The sequence below is a fragment of the Carya illinoinensis genome, chromosome 5 (genome assembly GCF_018687715.1).
Source record: "Carya illinoinensis cultivar Pawnee chromosome 5, C.illinoinensisPawnee_v1, whole genome shotgun sequence".
Classification (NCBI taxonomy): domain Eukaryota; kingdom Viridiplantae; phylum Streptophyta; class Magnoliopsida; order Fagales; family Juglandaceae; genus Carya; species Carya illinoinensis.
Genome location: NC_056756.1, coordinates 31,718,793 through 31,736,314, shown reverse-complemented (window position 1 = coordinate 31,736,314; position 17,522 = coordinate 31,718,793). Strand labels below are relative to the sequence as shown.

The 17,522-nt window shown below is 37.2% G+C and overlaps 2 protein-coding genes across 3 annotated transcripts; both read right to left on the bottom strand.

Annotated features, from left to right (window-relative positions):
* Window positions 1-11: 11 nt before the first annotated feature.
* LOC122310493 (glycosyl hydrolase 5 family protein-like) lies at window positions 12-3,290 on the bottom strand. 2 transcript variants are annotated; one of them, XM_043124382.1, is made up of 4 exons: window positions 2,781-3,290; window positions 1,550-1,797; window positions 905-1,425; window positions 12-745 (listed from the first exon to the last, which is right to left on the bottom strand). In XM_043124382.1, exons 1-4 carry the CDS (start codon window positions 3,177-3,179, stop codon window positions 357-359), a joined length of 1,557 nt encoding a protein of 518 aa, XP_042980316.1. In that variant the 5' UTR covers window positions 3,180-3,290; the 3' UTR covers window positions 12-356. The 2 variants fall into 2 exon arrangements, with proteins under 2 accessions (XP_042980316.1, XP_042980315.1); XM_043124381.1 differs by having other exon boundaries at window positions 12-799; window positions 2,781-3,289.
* A 9,781-nt stretch (window positions 3,291-13,071) lies between these two features.
* Window positions 13,072-16,049, bottom strand: LOC122310492 (glycosyl hydrolase 5 family protein-like). Its single transcript, XM_043124380.1, has 4 exons — window positions 15,526-16,049; window positions 14,439-14,686; window positions 13,794-14,314; window positions 13,072-13,688 (listed from the first exon to the last, which is right to left on the bottom strand). The coding sequence occupies exons 1-4, from the start codon at window positions 15,922-15,924 to the stop codon at window positions 13,246-13,248; spliced, it is 1,611 nt and encodes a 536-aa protein (XP_042980314.1). The 5' UTR covers window positions 15,925-16,049; the 3' UTR covers window positions 13,072-13,245.
* Between the last annotated feature and the right edge of the window lie 1,473 nt (window positions 16,050-17,522).

Here is a 17,522-nt window from a genome sequence, read left to right as displayed (position 1 = left end):
AAACAATCAGCTACGTTAGAATATGAGCCAATAATTCACTTCCAGAAACTAACAGTCAAGACAATCTGCTCCAATACACTAATCTTAGTTTCGTCAACCAAGTGAACTTTTGGATTTTTTTTTTCTCATAGTTATAGATTTCTTTTTTGGTTTTATTTTTTTTCCCGTGTATTGAAATTTCCAGCGGGACTAATAGTTATGGGCACATTGAGGAGCTTCACAATTTCTATCTATGCATCTTGATCAATTGCGAATTGTTTGTCTGGTTGCTCTCCTCCTCGTGACTGCTGCTCTCGTGTTGATCTAAAAAATATCCCTACATAATCCTTACCCAAGCAGAGCAAATATCGACTTTATCAGAATATTTCTTTAGAATTTGAACTTCTTGTGCTGTCAACAAGCTTGAACCACTGGCTTCCTGGATCACACATGTTGTCTCTGCTTATGCATTTGCAAGTAGTTGTGACTAAGTTATTGCTGGAGTCTACATCTAGGCAAACAGTAGTACCATCGCCAACCTTCGTTGAGATGTGCATCTGAGAATCCGAGATGACTTCCCATTTGGATCCAGAAACGGTGGAAATTATTCCAAGTGTTGCTGGATCATCCAATCCTTCTGCTTGTAAGCAGTAAAGTGTTCCCATTAGTTTCAAATTCTTCTGGGATGTATAGCTCCAGGCTTCAGAGTCGGTGCAGGGACCCAACCTGAGCGGTTCCATGAGGGATTTTCTTAGGACACAAAAACCTGTTAATGGATGGAAAATTACTTTGTGTCGATTAGTTTCTTCAAGGCCTGGCCCTACAAGTCAAAATTGAGTACATCCTGGGACAAGTCATTCCAAGTCTATAGACTAATGTAGAATATATATACCTTGAAAAGGAGGATTACATTAAACCATTATACCTTGAAAGGGAGATTGCAGAGTAGAGATTCTTTTCAAGAAGCTTGGATTTCTGATATCACGCCAATTCGAATCAAGCACCCCATAGTACTCACTCAACCCAATGACTCCCTCTCTCAAATAATAACTTCCAACAAGTGTCCAGAGTGCCCAATCCAGGTCATGTTCTGCAGCCACGGCCATGAAGCAATTGAAATACCTGTTGTCATTCACAACTGTTCCTCTCAAGTCTATTCCAAATTCACTCACGAACAATGGCCAGCCCTGCTCCAGCAAGAACCCTGATAATCTCATCATGTTATCCACCACTCTCCCACACACTTGATTGGGGTTCCCAGATTCCCATGCCTTCCCATCCGTAAACCCGTACCAATGCATCTCATATACTAGCTTCCCAATAAATGTGATGTCTACTGGTTGATCGCGGATGAACGACAAGTCCTTGTCATAGTTCAGACCGGAGAGAATTACCAGAACATCCGGGTTTGCTGAATGCACTGCTTCTGCTCCTTTCTGCATGTACCTAGTTCAAGATTTCATTATGAAAACTAAAATTTTGATATGAAGAGCACAACAAAGAACTAAACGAAAAGAAACAAATCCCATCATGTACCATTAATGAAGATGAGAATATAGTATAGTACTACCTGTACCAATCATTAACGTTCTGTCTGGTGCCTCGAAGCTCATTCCTCAAGCTCATCCCAACCACATTGGCCACGTCGTTGAAGATTCTGGCCGTCCGAGTTAGCCCTTTGACCCAGAGGTCAGGGTTGAAATACTCATCTCCAAAGAAGCCATTGCGATCAGAGGCACTGCAACACCAACCTGGCTTGCTTATGTGATTGTCCAATATGACCATCATGTTGTTAGTTCCCAAGCTAGACACCACCGCCTAAGATACAAACATTTTGACCAATATTATAAGAATATTATTTATATATACATGTAAATAGGTCCCTTCATTTATGAGAAGTGTTGTAACCACAAAAAGATCTTTTAAAAGTAAATCACAAACTGACATAACTTCATATGATATATTAAATCTAGCTACTTTATAATAAAAGTAATTTTACAATCTAACGTATCACATTAAGTTACGTCAGTTTGTAGATTTATTTTTGTAAAATCTCTTTGTGGCTAAAGCATTTCACTTCAAGTAATTATGCGAGACTACCATAGCACATAGATAAGGATATATCTGCCCATGAAAGTTGAAAGATATATTAAGATAATATTTTGAAGTGTGAAGCAAATGCAAATGGGTTTAGAATATTGTATCACTTGGAAGAAAGTTAAAAGTATACCAACATAAGTATCTTTGTCATGGGCAACTGGGCATCGCCATCAGCCTAATTGTCATTGTTATCATACTTATTATCGTCAATTTCTATTAAATCTATAGCCTATAGCATTTATTCTTTGCTCCAAAGAAACGCAAGTGCATGGGATCAGTTTTAATGGAAAGTGACAATCTTGAAAATCACCAAAATGCAGACAGTATCTAGATCTCATTATCTTCTTTATTTGATGAGGGTATCGAACATTAATTAGGAGGGAGTGGGGAGATTAGGGTATCGAGTGGACAGTTTCAAATGCCTACGTGGCCGCATCCTGTTGGTTACTATGACTACAAACTTACAAAGACTACATACACCTAAGCTGAGCTCATTGTGCAGTAAACCAAACCCGTGAAGAACCCAACCGAGTTCCCTTGTTTGTCCTAGTCTGATCTGAAACTTACATATCATAAACAAAAACTAACAATGTCCAATTCCTTCATGGTTTGTTTTTCTCGCATTCGTTTTCTTCCTTGAATGTTGTGCTGGTAAGAGAATAAATTTCGAAAAGAAGAATATATAGGTATTTTGTCGTAACCTGGAATGCTTGTATGAGAGAAAGATCAAGGATGGAGGGGTTGTTGGCTTGGATTCCGGCAATGGATTCAGACAGCCCAAGATTCTGAAAGGACTGCCGCACAGTGAGAGAAGCCAGAGAGTCATTGGTGGCCAAGAAAAGAGGCCAAGTGAGCCTAACACAATTAAATCCCATGGACTTAATCCTCCCAGAGATGGCATCCACGGGCTGCTTACTAAGGCCCTCAGCCACCACGACTTCCATGTGTGAAACCCAGTTCAGGCATGCCAACTTCACCCTTTGCCCTTCTCCGTCGACGATCCACCGTGAATTGGTGTATAGTGGCAAGGCCATGACAGTGGGGAAGATTATAGGAACCCATAGAAGAGAGAGGAAGGAGAAAAAGAAGAACCTCCCCATATTAATTTTTGGACTATGGAGTATGGAGTACTAGGGAAGGTGGAGATCAACTGGTACACCTATTTATATGATGGCATCTTGCCGGGAATAAAAATGTGGCATCTTGCCGACACATGCACCAGGGGATGATAGTGATACCATGCTCTTTGAAAGATGGACCATTTAGGTACGTATGAAATAATTTTTTTTAAGTGACATGGAGTTAATACGATGTTTAGTGGATTTTGATAAGATGTTTAGTGGATTTTAATTCAGTTCCTATGAAAAAAAAAAAAAAAAAAAAGAAAAGAAATTGAAAAAGATAATGACATTGCATTTAACAAACTTTTGTTAAATAATTGACCAGAAATGTTAAGGTATCAATGTATCATTCTCCAGATTTAGATTGTTAAATTGATTTTTGGCCAATTCTGGATCAAATGCTTTTTTTTTTCCTTTTTAAGATTTAGAATTTTTATTCATATTAATGTTTTTTCCTAATTTAGTTGAAGGAACTATGAATTCTATCACAAGAGCATATCAATAACAAGGCCCCTGCATGGAATTGGTTTTCTTTTTTTTTATATAAAAGGAAAAAAGAGGGTTTATTGAACTCTTTTTGCCACGAAAACGCAACGCATTATTGACTACCATGCATTAGTGATGACATTACCAATTGAGGAAGGGGTGGATGATGTGAGTGAGTTATTTTAAAGGCTAGTTCTACTATACCAACTAGATTTGCCCACTGGATGTGTTCTTAGTGTAAATTGTACTTTTTTTAAATAAAATAAAAAATTCAACATCATTAAACATTTTTAAAAAAATATCAATACATTAATAAACACTTCCTTAATTATTAAGTAAAAAAATAAAATAAAAAGTATGAACAGTCAAATTGAGGAGACAAACTTAAGTGACATATATGGTATGATTTTCCTATTTTAACATGGAGTCACTTTGTGGTTTGAGCGTGGTAAATGTGAAGTACCCATCATCGTAGTAGCCACGCAAAGTAAGGTGATAGGTTGGCAGGAAGGCATATGTAAGTTAAGCTGAAGAAAATGCACCCCTTTCCCATTACTTTCACCCCTTTATTCCAAACTTTTTTGGTCTCTGAAAGACTTCCAAGGCAATGCAAATTGGCCATATATATATATATAGCATTGCTTTTGTATTTATCATGTTCTTTGTTTTCTTTTTCCCTAAAAAGGACATATTAATTGATGGTCCAAGTGGGGTGAGGTATTGAAATAAAACCAGCACATTTATCACGGATACATCTACAAGAAAAAAAAAATGTAGAAAATTGAGAAAAATTCATGCCCTCATTGGGTTTTCCTTGACTATATAATTGGGTGTCAAGAAAAGGCTCGCCACAAGGACGATTGATTCAGCAATCTATAATGTTTTGGAATGCTTTAATTTTACGATAGTCATAGCTGGATGGTACCTCATCAACCACTCACCGGCCAGCAGAAATTACGTTTCTATAGGTTGCTATAATGTTAGCATGATCTGAAAATCCGTTTTTTTTTTTTTTTTAACCAAGGTAATTGAGTATGTTGACTATGGTTTTCAAAAATGATTAATGTTATGGATAAGTCTTAAAATTACAAGTCTTTTGTAAAAAAAAAAAGTGAAATTTTTCGTAAAAAGGTAGATTTTTCACACTTTTTTCACGATGAAGTCCATTTTTTTTTTATAAAAATAATACATGAAGTTTGTACATTTTTAAACTTGTATATATATATTATTATTCTTAAAGGAAAGTATACCAATTAGACTCTTAGACCAATGAGAGCTTTGTGGATAATTGAAAAATACAAAGATAGATGATTTATATAAATTTCAAATAGACAAATCATGCGCAAGCTGCCTTTGTAAAAAAGTGGATCCACATTAAAAAAGTATAAAAAAATATTCTTTTTTATAGATGGCCTACGCAGAACTTGTCTATTTGAAACTTATACCTAGTATTAGAACTCACATACGAAAGACAATACCAACACATCACAGTACATGGGACTCATATAACGTTTGTAGATGGTCATATTGAGCATATTTTAAAGATCTAAGACTAGTATAAACTAATAAATCAGGACATGTAGCTAGGGGTGAGCATTGACTTAGTCGAAGTTAGATTCTCCTAAATCCGACTTCGATTTTGTTGGAGTTCAAATCTGAACTACTCCGACTTGTCAGAGTGGAGTTGGATTGAATTTAGATTTAGGCTTTTAACTTTGGGTGTTTTTTTTGTTTTTTTAGCTTCATATTTAGCCCATTAAAAAAAAATGTGGCCTTTCAAATTTCAGATTTTCCATAAAAATGAAAACTAAAACTAAAGCATTTACTACTAATTTACTTCTACGCTAATATCTAAATTATTTTTATACTAGACTTATACTATAGTGTCTAATTACATATTATCATACTATAGTATTACATATTATTTTTAATGTTTAATTACATGTTATTCTATTATATTAGTATCTAACTTATTAATAACTTATTTCTACACTAGACTTATTTCTAGTGTCTAATTGCATATTATTAAACTTTAGTAAATTAGTATGTGTTATTAACTTATTATACTAGACTTATCTAAATACTAGTGTCTAACTTATTTCTATGCTTGGTAGTATGGTAGTAATACTATGATGTTTATATATACTAAACTATCATTAGTCTATTTATATTATAGTATAAATATATTATTTTAGAGCTAGCTACTAGTATATTATTGAATTTAACTATATAAGTTTTAATTATATAACTATATAACTATACTAGTATATATGATAAATATATATTTTATAACATGTGTACAATAGGGTTTCGGCTAGTCACCGGCAATGATGGCTAGGGTTTCGGCTTCCCCAACACACTCTTGATACGAAAGAAACCTCCCACCTAGAGAAGAGATCTAGAGAGAGAGAGAGAAGGCGAGAAGAGAGATAGAGAAGCATGGACCCGGGCGAGAGAGAGAGAGAGAGAGAGAGAGAGAGAGAGAGAGAGAGAGAGAGAGAGAGAGTTAGGGTTCCAGGTTTAAAATCCGGTACTCGGGTTTCATAACCCGCATAGATCGGATTGGTCCAGATTTTTGTAATGCGGGTTCCGGCCTGGATCAGATCCGAGCCGGAACCAGATTATCCGGGTTCCGTATTGGGCCGGAAAAAAATCTGGCCTGGATGAACAGTCCTAATCAAAAGGTTCCCTCTCGGAAATTGGGTCGAACACTACATCATAAAGGACTATAAACCCAAGGCCATAAGCCTAACTAGTGGAAACCAAGGCTGCAATTGCCAAGAAGCATTAATGCAAATTTCAAGTCTAAACGGACAAAAGGTAATAATCTTTGATACTTGCTAGGTACATTAATGCCTCATTTGTGAGAAGAGATGAGATGAGATAAGATATTTAGTTGAAAGTTAAATAAAATATTGTTATAATATAATATTTTAATATTAATTTTATTTTAGAATTAAAAAATTTTGAATTATTTATTATATTTTATTTGAAAATTTGAAAAAATTGTAAAGATTAGATAGTTTAGTATTTGGTAACTAAACTAGGCCTAATTCCTCTCAGCACAGTATCTAGCATATCGCAAATGTGATGCGCAACCCAGTAAGGACTAGAGTGGATTAGACTCTAAGGCAAGCTTAACCAATTGACCACTAAGTGTATATAAGTGAAGGTCAAAGAACCACTTATAATACCCTAATGAAAGGTCTAAACCACATAATCTATACTCTAAAATGACTAATCAATGGTAAGTGAAGGCTAAAGCACATACCAAAGATAACATCATGATCTAAAAACAAAAACACTCCATACACTCAATTCTTACTAACTTAGGCATTAGATGTGTTCCTCACCACACAGAGCCCCTCTTTCCTTTGTGGTGCAGGTTGCTAGAGATCATTCGCAAGAGTATGAAACACATCCACAATAGTTAGTGTCATTGATTTTTAAAATCTCATCATACCTTTCGTATACCTACAATGACACGTTATCAAGCAATACACAATCAAGAAACTACAACAACGAGCGAACAAGAAAACATCATGATGGAGGGAAGGTTCATAGAAATGGAAGAGAGACTATGGAGGATGACTAGAGCTCTTAGGCAAAGAAGTGTAGAAAATGTTGCATCAAGCCATAGAGAGAAACAAGGCAAAGTCATAAAATGCTTGCAGATTGAACTTCGATGACGAGGAGAAAAGGAAGATGCACCAAGACCTGTGCAATCTCATGGGAAAATATGAGGACATGGTAAAAAAGATAGGCACATCCTCATATGTTGACCACCTACTTAACAACACCAACTTTTCCTACAGCAATGTACCTCTTGACTGTCAAGCTATGGGAGGACAAAAGGTTAAAGGCCTATCTCCCTAGATTTAAAGATGAGTGCATGATGGTGGATGGTCAAGACGAGAAGATTACACTAGCAACCCTCTTAGGAGGTATTTGGCTCAAGAACCCATTCATGAAGAAGTTAGCAAGAAAAGTCTCAACAACATTACGGGCATTCATGGATAGGACGAATGACTTCATCAACACCAAAGATAGTCTCAGGGCCTTAACCAGTCCAAGGAGGTCTGAGCAAGTAGAGAGTAGCTCGAAAAGAGTAAGCGGCAGAAAAGATCAAGAGAAGGCAAGGAAAAGCTAGTATGATAGAAGGAGAGACGGAGGTGCACCCTCCTGAAATCAAAATTTAAGGTCAACGCATGCGAGTCTAAATGTGCAGACAAGAGGTGAGAAGCATGTGCAGGGCAATGATAATCAAAACAAGAGAACCCGCCACTTCTGTACCTACCACCATATGGACGGGCATAGGACAGAAGATTACTACACTTTAAAAATGAAGATAGAAACAATGAGGGAGAAAGGGGAGTTTGAGCAGTTAATTACTCAACATTACTCACCTAGAGTACAGTTATCAAAGAGAGGCCTAGAGCAAACCCAAAGGCTATATAAAAGTGAAAGCTTGAAGCGAAAAAGGACAATGCAAGGAAACCCTGAGGACGCTCCTCGCCAAAGCCCTAATAGGAACAATGCACCTCTAGGTGAGATCTGGACAATTAAGGGAGGATTCATCGTAGGCGAGCTGAATTCCTCGAGCAAAAAGGCACACGCCCGAAAGGCCAAATACAAAGAAGTGTTTAGCATGGAGAGGTCACCAAAGCAAGCAATGGGCTAAAAGACGGTCGCCACATCCTTTGGTAACAAAGATTGCAAAGGGGCCCAATACCCCCAAGATAAGGCACTGGTAGTGTGATGTTGCTTGTGGCCAACTACACTACTCGGAGAATTCTAATCGACATTGGAAACTTGGTTGATGTCCTTTTATGGGATGCTTTTATAAAGATGGGAGTTGACCCGAGCCACTATGCCCTTCACCCATGCCGCTAAAAGGGTTCTCGGGAGACAAGGTCCAACCCGTAGGTACCATAACACTGCCTATATCTGCTGGAATAGGGCCTTGCATAGCCACCACGATGACCGGTTTCTTTGTAGTTAAGGCCCACTCCTTGTATAACACCATCATCAAGCAACCAACCTTGAATAACTTAAAGGCCATTACTTTCACCTACCACTTGAAAATGAATTTCTCGATAGAGGTGAGAGTAGGAGAAGTAATCGGCAAGCAAGAATTGGCATGAGAATGCTACGTACAGGAGCTCAAGAGTGGAGGAAGGGACGTAAAAGTACTAGAAAGTTTAGGGTTCAGCAAAGCTCCACCACCGCCACCACCCAAACTCATTGAGCATGAGGTCAAAATGAGGGATGAGAAAAGCATAAGGCAAGCGGGGGCCAATGAACCTCACACAAAGACGTGTTCACCTGGAACCATGAAGACATGAATCGATAATGAAGTCATTGAGCATTGCCTCTTTGTAAGTCCCAAAGCCAAAAAGGTCCTACAAAAGTGAAAGAGCTTTAGCATTGAAAAATACGCAGCAATAGCTGAAGCAGTGGAATGGCTCTCCAATGTAGTTTGGGTAAAGAAGTTAAATGGCAAGTGGAGAATATGTGTTGACTTCACCTATTAAAACAAAGCATGCACAAAAGATAACTTCCCCTTTCAGCGTATCAACCTGATAGTATACTCCCTGGCAGGTCATCGAATACTGAGTTTCATGGATGTCTATTCTGGATACAACCAAACTCGAATGAACCCATATGATTAGGAGAAGACTTCTTTTATCACAAATCATGGACTATATTGCTACCATGTGATTCCCTTAAAAAAAGAATGTCAGGGCCATGTATCAAAGATTGGTGAACTACATGTTCAAAAATCAGATCAGTCGAAACATGGAAGTTTATGTGGGTGATCTACTTGTCAAGAGCAAGGAACCCGAGCTCCACATAGCTGACCTACAGGAAACTTTCACTATGCTGTAGAAATACAAGATGAAGCTCAACCTGACAAAACACACCTTTGTTGTGGACTCAAGCAAATTCTTAGGTTTCATGATCTCAGAAAGAGGAATAGAGACCATCCTGAAAAGATTAGGGTGATAATCGACATGAAGCTACCCCGAAATATAAAAGTTAATCTGATGGATGGTAACACTTAATAGATTTGTCTCCAAATCAATAGACAAATCTTTGCCTTAATTCAAAGTGCTGAGGAAGGTCTAGTCTTGGAATGAAGAATATAATCAAGCATTTGAAAAACAATGCTTCTCCGCACCTCTCTTGAGATGCATCTCGTTAGAGGAAGCACAATACGTGATAACAAAAAGACATGAAGGGGTAGGAGTGTAAGAATAAACTGACAAACCAGAAAACCGGAGCGGACCGGTTGGTTCGGTCCGGTTTTCGATCAGTTCAGATCAGAATCGGTTTTTTTATTTTAAAAACCAGTCAAATCCAGTCTAGAATAGGTTTTATGTTTTCCAACACCGAACTAGACCTATTTACGTACATATTAGATATATTTTATTAATTTTTAATATTATATATAATTATGTATGAAATAATATATTTTAATCTATAACATAACATTTTAATCTTAAACATGAATATTTATTTGATCATATATTTTAAATATAAAATATATATATATTAAATACATTTTATTACCTAATAAATTCTCAATATATATTTTTTTTTATAAATACATTAGTAATACTAATATACTTAGTATATTAAAACCAGAAAATCGGACCAAACCGGACCGGAACCGGTAAAACTGGACGTACTGGTTTAGGAGGTAATAGGTGCGTAATCGATTTTTAAAAATACAAAACCGGCACATACCAATTAGGTCCTAAATTTTATCCAAAACTGAATCAAACCAGACCAATTAGACCCCTATGAAGAGGTGTGCGGGAGTCACTCTAGTAGGAGAGCTCTAGTAGGAAAGGTCATGAGGGTATGGCCTCACGCCCTCAAAGACGCAGAGGAATTTGTTAGGCAGTGTACAAAATGTTAGCTATATGCACTGGTGCCTCATTGCTTGCCAAAAGAACTAACATCCTTCATGTCGCCAGAAGACCTATGCCATTGGGAAAAGGAGGAGTGAAGTTTATCATCATCACCGTGGATTACTTCACGAAATAGATAGAAGCAGAGGCCCTAACGACGATCATGACTAATAGCATCATCAGATTCCTATGGAAAGTGATTGTATATGGATTCAACAAACCACGAAGCATCATTTCAAAAACATGGGCGGTAGGTTGATTTAGACCATTATCATGATTAGTATGATGAGCTAGGAATCAAATCAAATAATCCTCCTCGAGACACCCCCAAGCCAACAAACTAGGCGAGGCAACCAATAAAACGCTACTAGGGATCCTAAAGGAGAAGCTGACAAACAAAAAGGGACCTTGGGCAAGGGAACTTCTATAAGTTTAATGGGCATATGGAATAACCACTAAAACTCCAATAAAAGAAACCCATTTTTCCCTAACTTATGGAAGCAAAGTATTAGTGCTAGTGGAAGTTGGAATGAGAAGTTTCTGAGTCTAGCACTATGACAAAGAGTCTAATAACAAAGGGTTGGAAGAACATATTGACATGTTGGAGGAAAGAATGGAAGAAGCAAAAATGCAGATGGTGACTAATAAAAGGAAAGCAGAACACTACTTCAATAAAAGGGTCAAGCTCCCACATTTTGTTTCTTCTTCGTCACCCATTATTCTCCCCTGCAATTTATTTCTAGCAATGACACCTTACTTCTTCAACATCTCTCTCTCTCTCTCTCTCTCTCTCTCTCTCTCTCTCTCTCTCTCTCTCTCTCTCTCTCTCTCTCTCTCTCTCTCTCTCTCTCTCTCTCTCTCTCTCTCTCTCTCTCTCTCTCTCTCTCTCTCTCTCTCTTATAATTGTTACAAGCGTTTCTTTCTAGCACTAACTTCATCCTTACATTGTTAATATTGCCAACCGTAATGCTTGAAATTACTCTGAGGATGTTGAATCTTCTAGTGAAACGATAAAATTTTTGTCCTATAAATAGGCACAGGTTAAAGCACATCACTCACACACAAACTTCTCTTTTCTTGTTTCAAGTTCTTGGTTTGGAACTCTCTGTTTCTCGTTTCTCATGTTCTAGTAAGCCCCTTTAGTTTATTCTCTATTACTTTGGACTTACTATAATTTTTTAGGACATTCTAAATATTGTATAAGTTCCCTATAGTTGTCCCTATAGTTGTTTTGACTATTCCAAGATTGAGTATGGGTGTATGCATTTTTAACAATCATTTTGGTGAAATGTGTGTGTGTGTGTGTGAAAGGAGGTTGAGATTTACATATAGAGCACCTTTAGTTGAGAAAATAATATGTTAATTCTTATAAACGGCACAACAGACTGGAAGGGGAGAATGATCCATTCCCGGCCACGCTTGGGTGATTATGGGCCTGGATTGGTATTATGTGGGCCCTCGGCAATGATCCAGTACGGCTGTACAGTGTCGGTGAGTACATCCATGATAGTAAAAAGTAAATAAATGCAGAAAAAGTAAATATAGATGAACACACATATTTACATGGTTCGATATTAAGCCTACATCTACCGGGATTCAGGGAGGGAAGAAATCACCCTGACACCTTGACTTCCCTTTCTTCTTTGTCCCTCTTCCATCTCCCTTCATTTATTCTCTAGTGATTGTCATTTGATGAGCTAAGCCTTAGAAACCATTTTGGACCTTGTGATATTTTACCCATTTACATAATGTTTGCTAGTTGTACATGCAAAGTTGCAGATTTTTTACTACTCCGGCATGTGGTTTTTGTTATTTGGTTCTTTAGGTTATGGTTATTGGTTGCTATCTATAAATGCCGGTTAATGTGAAAGAACATATTTTGATATTTAATATATGATCTCACATTGGACACTTGATGATTTATGCAATGGATGGAGAACCTTGTGTCGATTGATTCTGTACCACTAGCTATTAGGGAAATTAAAGGATTCCCTAAGCCTAAATATTCGTATGGTAGGACATAATTTTTAAGTCTTATTACATTTATGCCTTTAGTTTATAGGTCAAGATCCAACGTCGTGCTTTGAAAGCTAGACTTTTCTTTTATTTTTATTTATTTTTAATTTTTACGTCCAGTTGGTATTACACTGGGTTTGATTTTATGGTGGGTTTGTATTTTATTCATATCCTATGGGATTTTGTCGTCATTATCAAGCGGTAATTTGTGTATTGAAGGAAGTTGGTTTAATTAAGCTGTCATTTTTATTAAAATTTTCTGAAATCTTTATTTTTATTAATTAAGTATGAACTTTATGAAGGCTTGACGGTAAGCTACTATCTAGTCTCTACTATATGGAGCATCAAGTGCTTCTAACTTGAAATTTAGCCTATCCAATTTTCTATGGAGTTAAGTCAGAGTTTTCTTTTCTTTTTTATGTCACCATCACATCAAACTATGTGATTTAATCTACTTTGGAAAGATTCTTGTATTATTTTAGCGGAAGTTGTGCTTAAAGAGAAAAGTTTATGCTGTCATTAGTTACTGGATATTACATATTTGAATGTTTCCATAGCTAATGATTTTTCGAAAAAAAAAATATCCGTATATAATCCTTACCCAAGCAGAGCCAATGTTGACTTTATCAGAATATTTCTTTAGCCTTTGAACTTCTTGTGCTGTTGACAAGCTTGAACCACTGGCTTTCTGGATCACACATGTTGTCTCTGCTAATGCATTTGCAAGTAGTTGTGACTACGTTATTGCTGGAGTCTACATCTAGGCAAACGGTAGTACCATTGCCAACCTTCGTTGAGAGGTGCATCTGAGAATCTGAGATGACTTCCCATTTGGACCCTGGAACGGTGCAAATTATTCCAAGTGCTGCTGGATCATCCAGTCCTTCTGCTTGTAAGCAGTAACGTGTTCCCAATAGTTTCAAAGTCTTCTGGGATGTATAGCTCCAGGCTTCAGAGTCGGTGCAGGGACCCAACCTGAGTGGTTCCAGGAGGGATTTTCTTAGGACACAGAGACCCGTTAATGGATGGAAAATTACTTTGTGTCGATTAGTTTCTTCAAGGCCTGGCCCTGCAAGTCAAAATTGAGTGCATCCTGGGACATGTCATTCCAAGTCTATAGGCTAATGTAAAATATATATACCTTGAAAAGGAGGATTGCATTAAATCATTATACCTTGAAAAGGAGATTGCAGAGTAGAGATTCTTTTCAAGAAGCTTGGATTTCTGATATCACGCCAATTCGAATCAAGCACCCCATAGTACTCACTCGACCCAATGACTCCCTCTCTCAAATAATAACTCCCAACAAGTGTCCAGAGTGCCCAATCCAAGTCATGTTCTGCAGCCACGGCCATGAAGCAATTGAAATACCTATTGTCGTTCACATTTGTTCCTCTCAAGTCTATCCCAAATTCACTCACGAACAATGGCCTGCCCTGCTCCAGCAAGAACCCTGATAATCTCATCATGTTATTCACCACTCTCCCACACACTTGATTGGGGTTCCCAGATTCCCATGCCTTCCCATCCGTAAACCCGTACCAATGCATCTCATATACTAGCTTCCCAGTAAATGTGATGTCTACTGGTTGATCGCGGATGAACGACAAGTCCTTGTCATAGTTCAGACCGGAGAGAATTACCAGAACATCCGAGTTTGCTGAATGCACTGCTTCTGCTCCTTTCTGCATGTACCTAGTTCAAGATTTCATTATGAAAACTAAAATTTTGATATGAAGAGCACAACAAAGAACTGAACGAAAAGAAACAAATCCCATCATGTACCATTAATAAAGATGAGAATGTAGTATAGTACTACCTGTACCAATCATTAATGTTCTGTCTAGCACCTCGGAGCTCATTCCTCAAGCTCATCCCAACCACATTGGCCGCGCCGTTGAAGATTCTGGCCATCCGAGTTAGCCCCTTAACCCAGAGGTCAGGGTTGAAATACTCGTCTCCAAAGAAGCCATTGCGATCAGAGGCACTGCAACACCAAGCTGGCTTGCTTATGTGATTGTCCAATATGACCATCACGTTGTTAGTACCCAGGCTAGACACCACCGCCTAAGATACAAACATTTTGACCAATATTATAAGAATATTATTTATATATATCTATATATATATATAAATAAAACATTTTGACCAATATTATAAGAATATTATTTATATATATAGGTCTCTTCATTCATGAGAAGTGTTGTAACCACAAAAAGATCCTATAAAAATAAATCACAAACTGACATAACTTCTTATGATATGTTAAATTTAGCTATTTTACAATAAAAGTAACTTTACAATGTAACATATCACATCAAGTTAAGTCAGTTTGTAGATTTACTTTTGTAGAATCTTTTTGTAGTTAAAGCATTTCTCTTCAAGAAATGATGGGAGACTACCATAGCATGACACAGATAGGGATATCTCTGCCCGTGAAAGTTGAAAGATATATTATGATAATATTTTGAAGTGTGAAGCAAATGCAAATGGGTTTAGAATATTGTATCACTCGGAAGAAAGTTAAAAGCATACAATCATAAGTATCATTGTCATGGGCAACTGGGCATCGCCATCAGCCTAATTGACATTGTTATCATACTTATTATCGTCAATTTCTATTAAATCTCATAAGTATCATTCTGTTGGTTACTATGACTACAAACTTACAAAGACTACATACACCTAAGCTGAGCTCATCGTGCAGTAAACCAAACCCGTGAAGAACCCAACCGAGTTCCCTTGTTTGTCCTAGTCTGGTCTGAAACTTACATATCATAAACAAAAGCTAACAATGTCCAATTCCTTCATGGTTTGTTTTTCTCGCATTTGTTTTCTTCTTTGAATGTTGTACTGGTAAGAGAATAAATTTCGAAAAGCAGAATATATAGGTATTTTGTTGTAACCTGGACTGCTTGTATAAGAGAAAGATCAACGATGGAAGGGTTGTTGGCTTTGATTCCGGCAATGGATTCAGACAGCCCAAGATTCTGAAAGGACTGCCGCACAGTGAGAGAAGCCAGAGAGTCATTGGTGGCCAAGAAAAGAGGCCAAGTGAGCCTAACACAATTAAATCCCATGGACTTAATCCTCTCGGAGATGGCATGCACGGGCTGCTTACTAAGGCCCTCAGCCACCACGACTTCCAGGTGTGAAACCCAGTTCACGCATGCCAACTTCACCCTTTTCCCTTCTCCATCTACGATCCACCGTGAATTGGTGTATAGTGGCAAGGCCATGACAGTGGGGAAGATTAAAGGAACCCATAGAAGAGAGAGGAAGGAGAAGAAGAAGAACCTCCCCATACTAATTTTTGGACTATGGAGTATGGAGGACTAGTAGGGAAGGTGGAGATCAACTGGTACACCTATTTATATGATGGCCTGAGCCATGTGTAACTACTTCTTGTATGTAATGGGGAAACAAGGAAGAACAGTTTTCGCAATCCTATCTTTTTATTATCACTGTGACACCATCTTTTTACCGTTCATAAGTTGCATTCAAGATAAATATATATATATAAATATATATATATATATATATATATATATATTCACATTGAAGAGAACTCCCCACAACCTAAGCTTAAAAAGGTACATTTTTCATGTTCGAATTTTGTTTAGGGGGAGTTCCAATTTATTTTTATGTTGCCCGTGAATAAAAATGTGGCATCTTGCCGACACATGCACCAGGGATGATAGTGATACCATGCTCTTTGATAGATGGACCATTTAGGTACGTATGAAATAATTTTTTTGAAGTGACATCGAGTTAATACGATGTCTAGTGGATTTTGATACGATGTTTAGTGGATTTTGAATCAGTTCCTATGAAAACAAAAGAAAAAGAGAAGAAATTGAAAAAGTATTAGTAAGATAATGACATTGTAACAAACTCATCGGTCCGTCCAACTTTTGTTAAATAATATTTGACCAGAAATGTTAAGGTATATATCAATGTATCATTCTCCAGATTATAAGGCCTTGACAATACAACAGTCTACTTTCTTTCCATGGAAGAGTATATGGAAGGTGTTAGTACACTTTAAAGTTGCTTTCTTTATTTGGACAGCCGCTCGTGGAAAGATTTTAACGATTGATAACTTAGAAAGCGAGGAGGTCTGGTTATAATGGAGTGGTGCTATATGTGCAAAAAGTGTGGAGAATCGATAGATCACCTGCTTTTACATTGTGAGGTGGTTGGGGAGTCATGGGCCAGAATGATCTTTAGTAGAGCTGGGCTAAGCTGGGTTATGCCTAGGAGTGTGGTGGAGGTACTTGCATGCTAGAATAGATCTCACAACAGTGCTCAATTGGTAGCAGTGTGGTGGATGATACTCTTGTGCTTAATGTGGTGTTTATAGTCAAAAAGGAATGAGAGGTGCTTTAATGATAAGGAGCGGGGAGTGGGGGCAATCTGAAAGTTTTTTGTATTTTCTCTGTTTCAATAGTTTTCAGCCATTGTTCTAAAGGGCGGGAATGTTCATGAGTTTCTACTTTCCTTATAGCTCACTAAAATGTAACTAAGTGTCTCACTTTGTATACTCTTTGTGTACTTGGGCATTGCCTAGTTTCTTCATATTCAATAAAGATTATTACTTATCAAAAAAATCATTCTCCAGATTTAGATTGTTAAATTGATTTTTGGCCAATTTTGGATCAAATGCTTTTTTTCCCTTATTAAGATTTAGAATTTTTATTCATTTTTATGTTTTTTTCCTAATTTAGTTGAAGGAACTATATATGAATTCTATCACAAGAGCATATCAATGACAAGGCCCCTGCGTGGAATTGGTTTATATATATATATATATATATATATATAAAAGGAAAAAGAAGGTTTATTGAACTCTTTTTGCCACGAAAACGCAACGCATTATTGACTACCATGCATTAGTGATGAC

What these genes read in the sequence shown, in the direction of transcription:
- LOC122310493 (XM_043124381.1), bottom strand. Translation starts at nt 3,179, where the DNA reads ATGGGGAGGTTCTTCTTTTTCTCCTTCCTCTCTCTTCTATGGGTTCCT. An exon ending in CTCTCATACAAGCATTCCAG is followed by an intron (nt 1,798 to 2,780) that starts GTTACGACAAAA and finishes TTTGTATCTTAG; the next exon opens with GCGGTGGTGTCTAGCTTGGG. An exon ending in AACGTTAATGATTGGTACAG is followed by an intron (nt 1,426 to 1,549) that starts GTAGTACTATAC and finishes ATCTTGAACTAG; the next exon opens with GTACATGCAGAAAGGAGCAG.
- LOC122310492 (XM_043124380.1), bottom strand. Translation starts at nt 15,924, where the DNA reads ATGGGGAGGTTCTTCTTCTTCTCCTTCCTCTCTCTTCTATGGGTTCCT. An exon ending in AACATTAATGATTGGTACAG is followed by an intron (nt 14,315 to 14,438) that starts GTAGTACTATAC and finishes ATCTTGAACTAG; the next exon opens with GTACATGCAGAAAGGAGCAG. An exon ending in TCTGCAATCTCCTTTTCAAG is followed by an intron (nt 13,689 to 13,793) that starts GTATAATGATTT and finishes TTTGACTTGCAG; the next exon opens with GGCCAGGCCTTGAAGAAACT.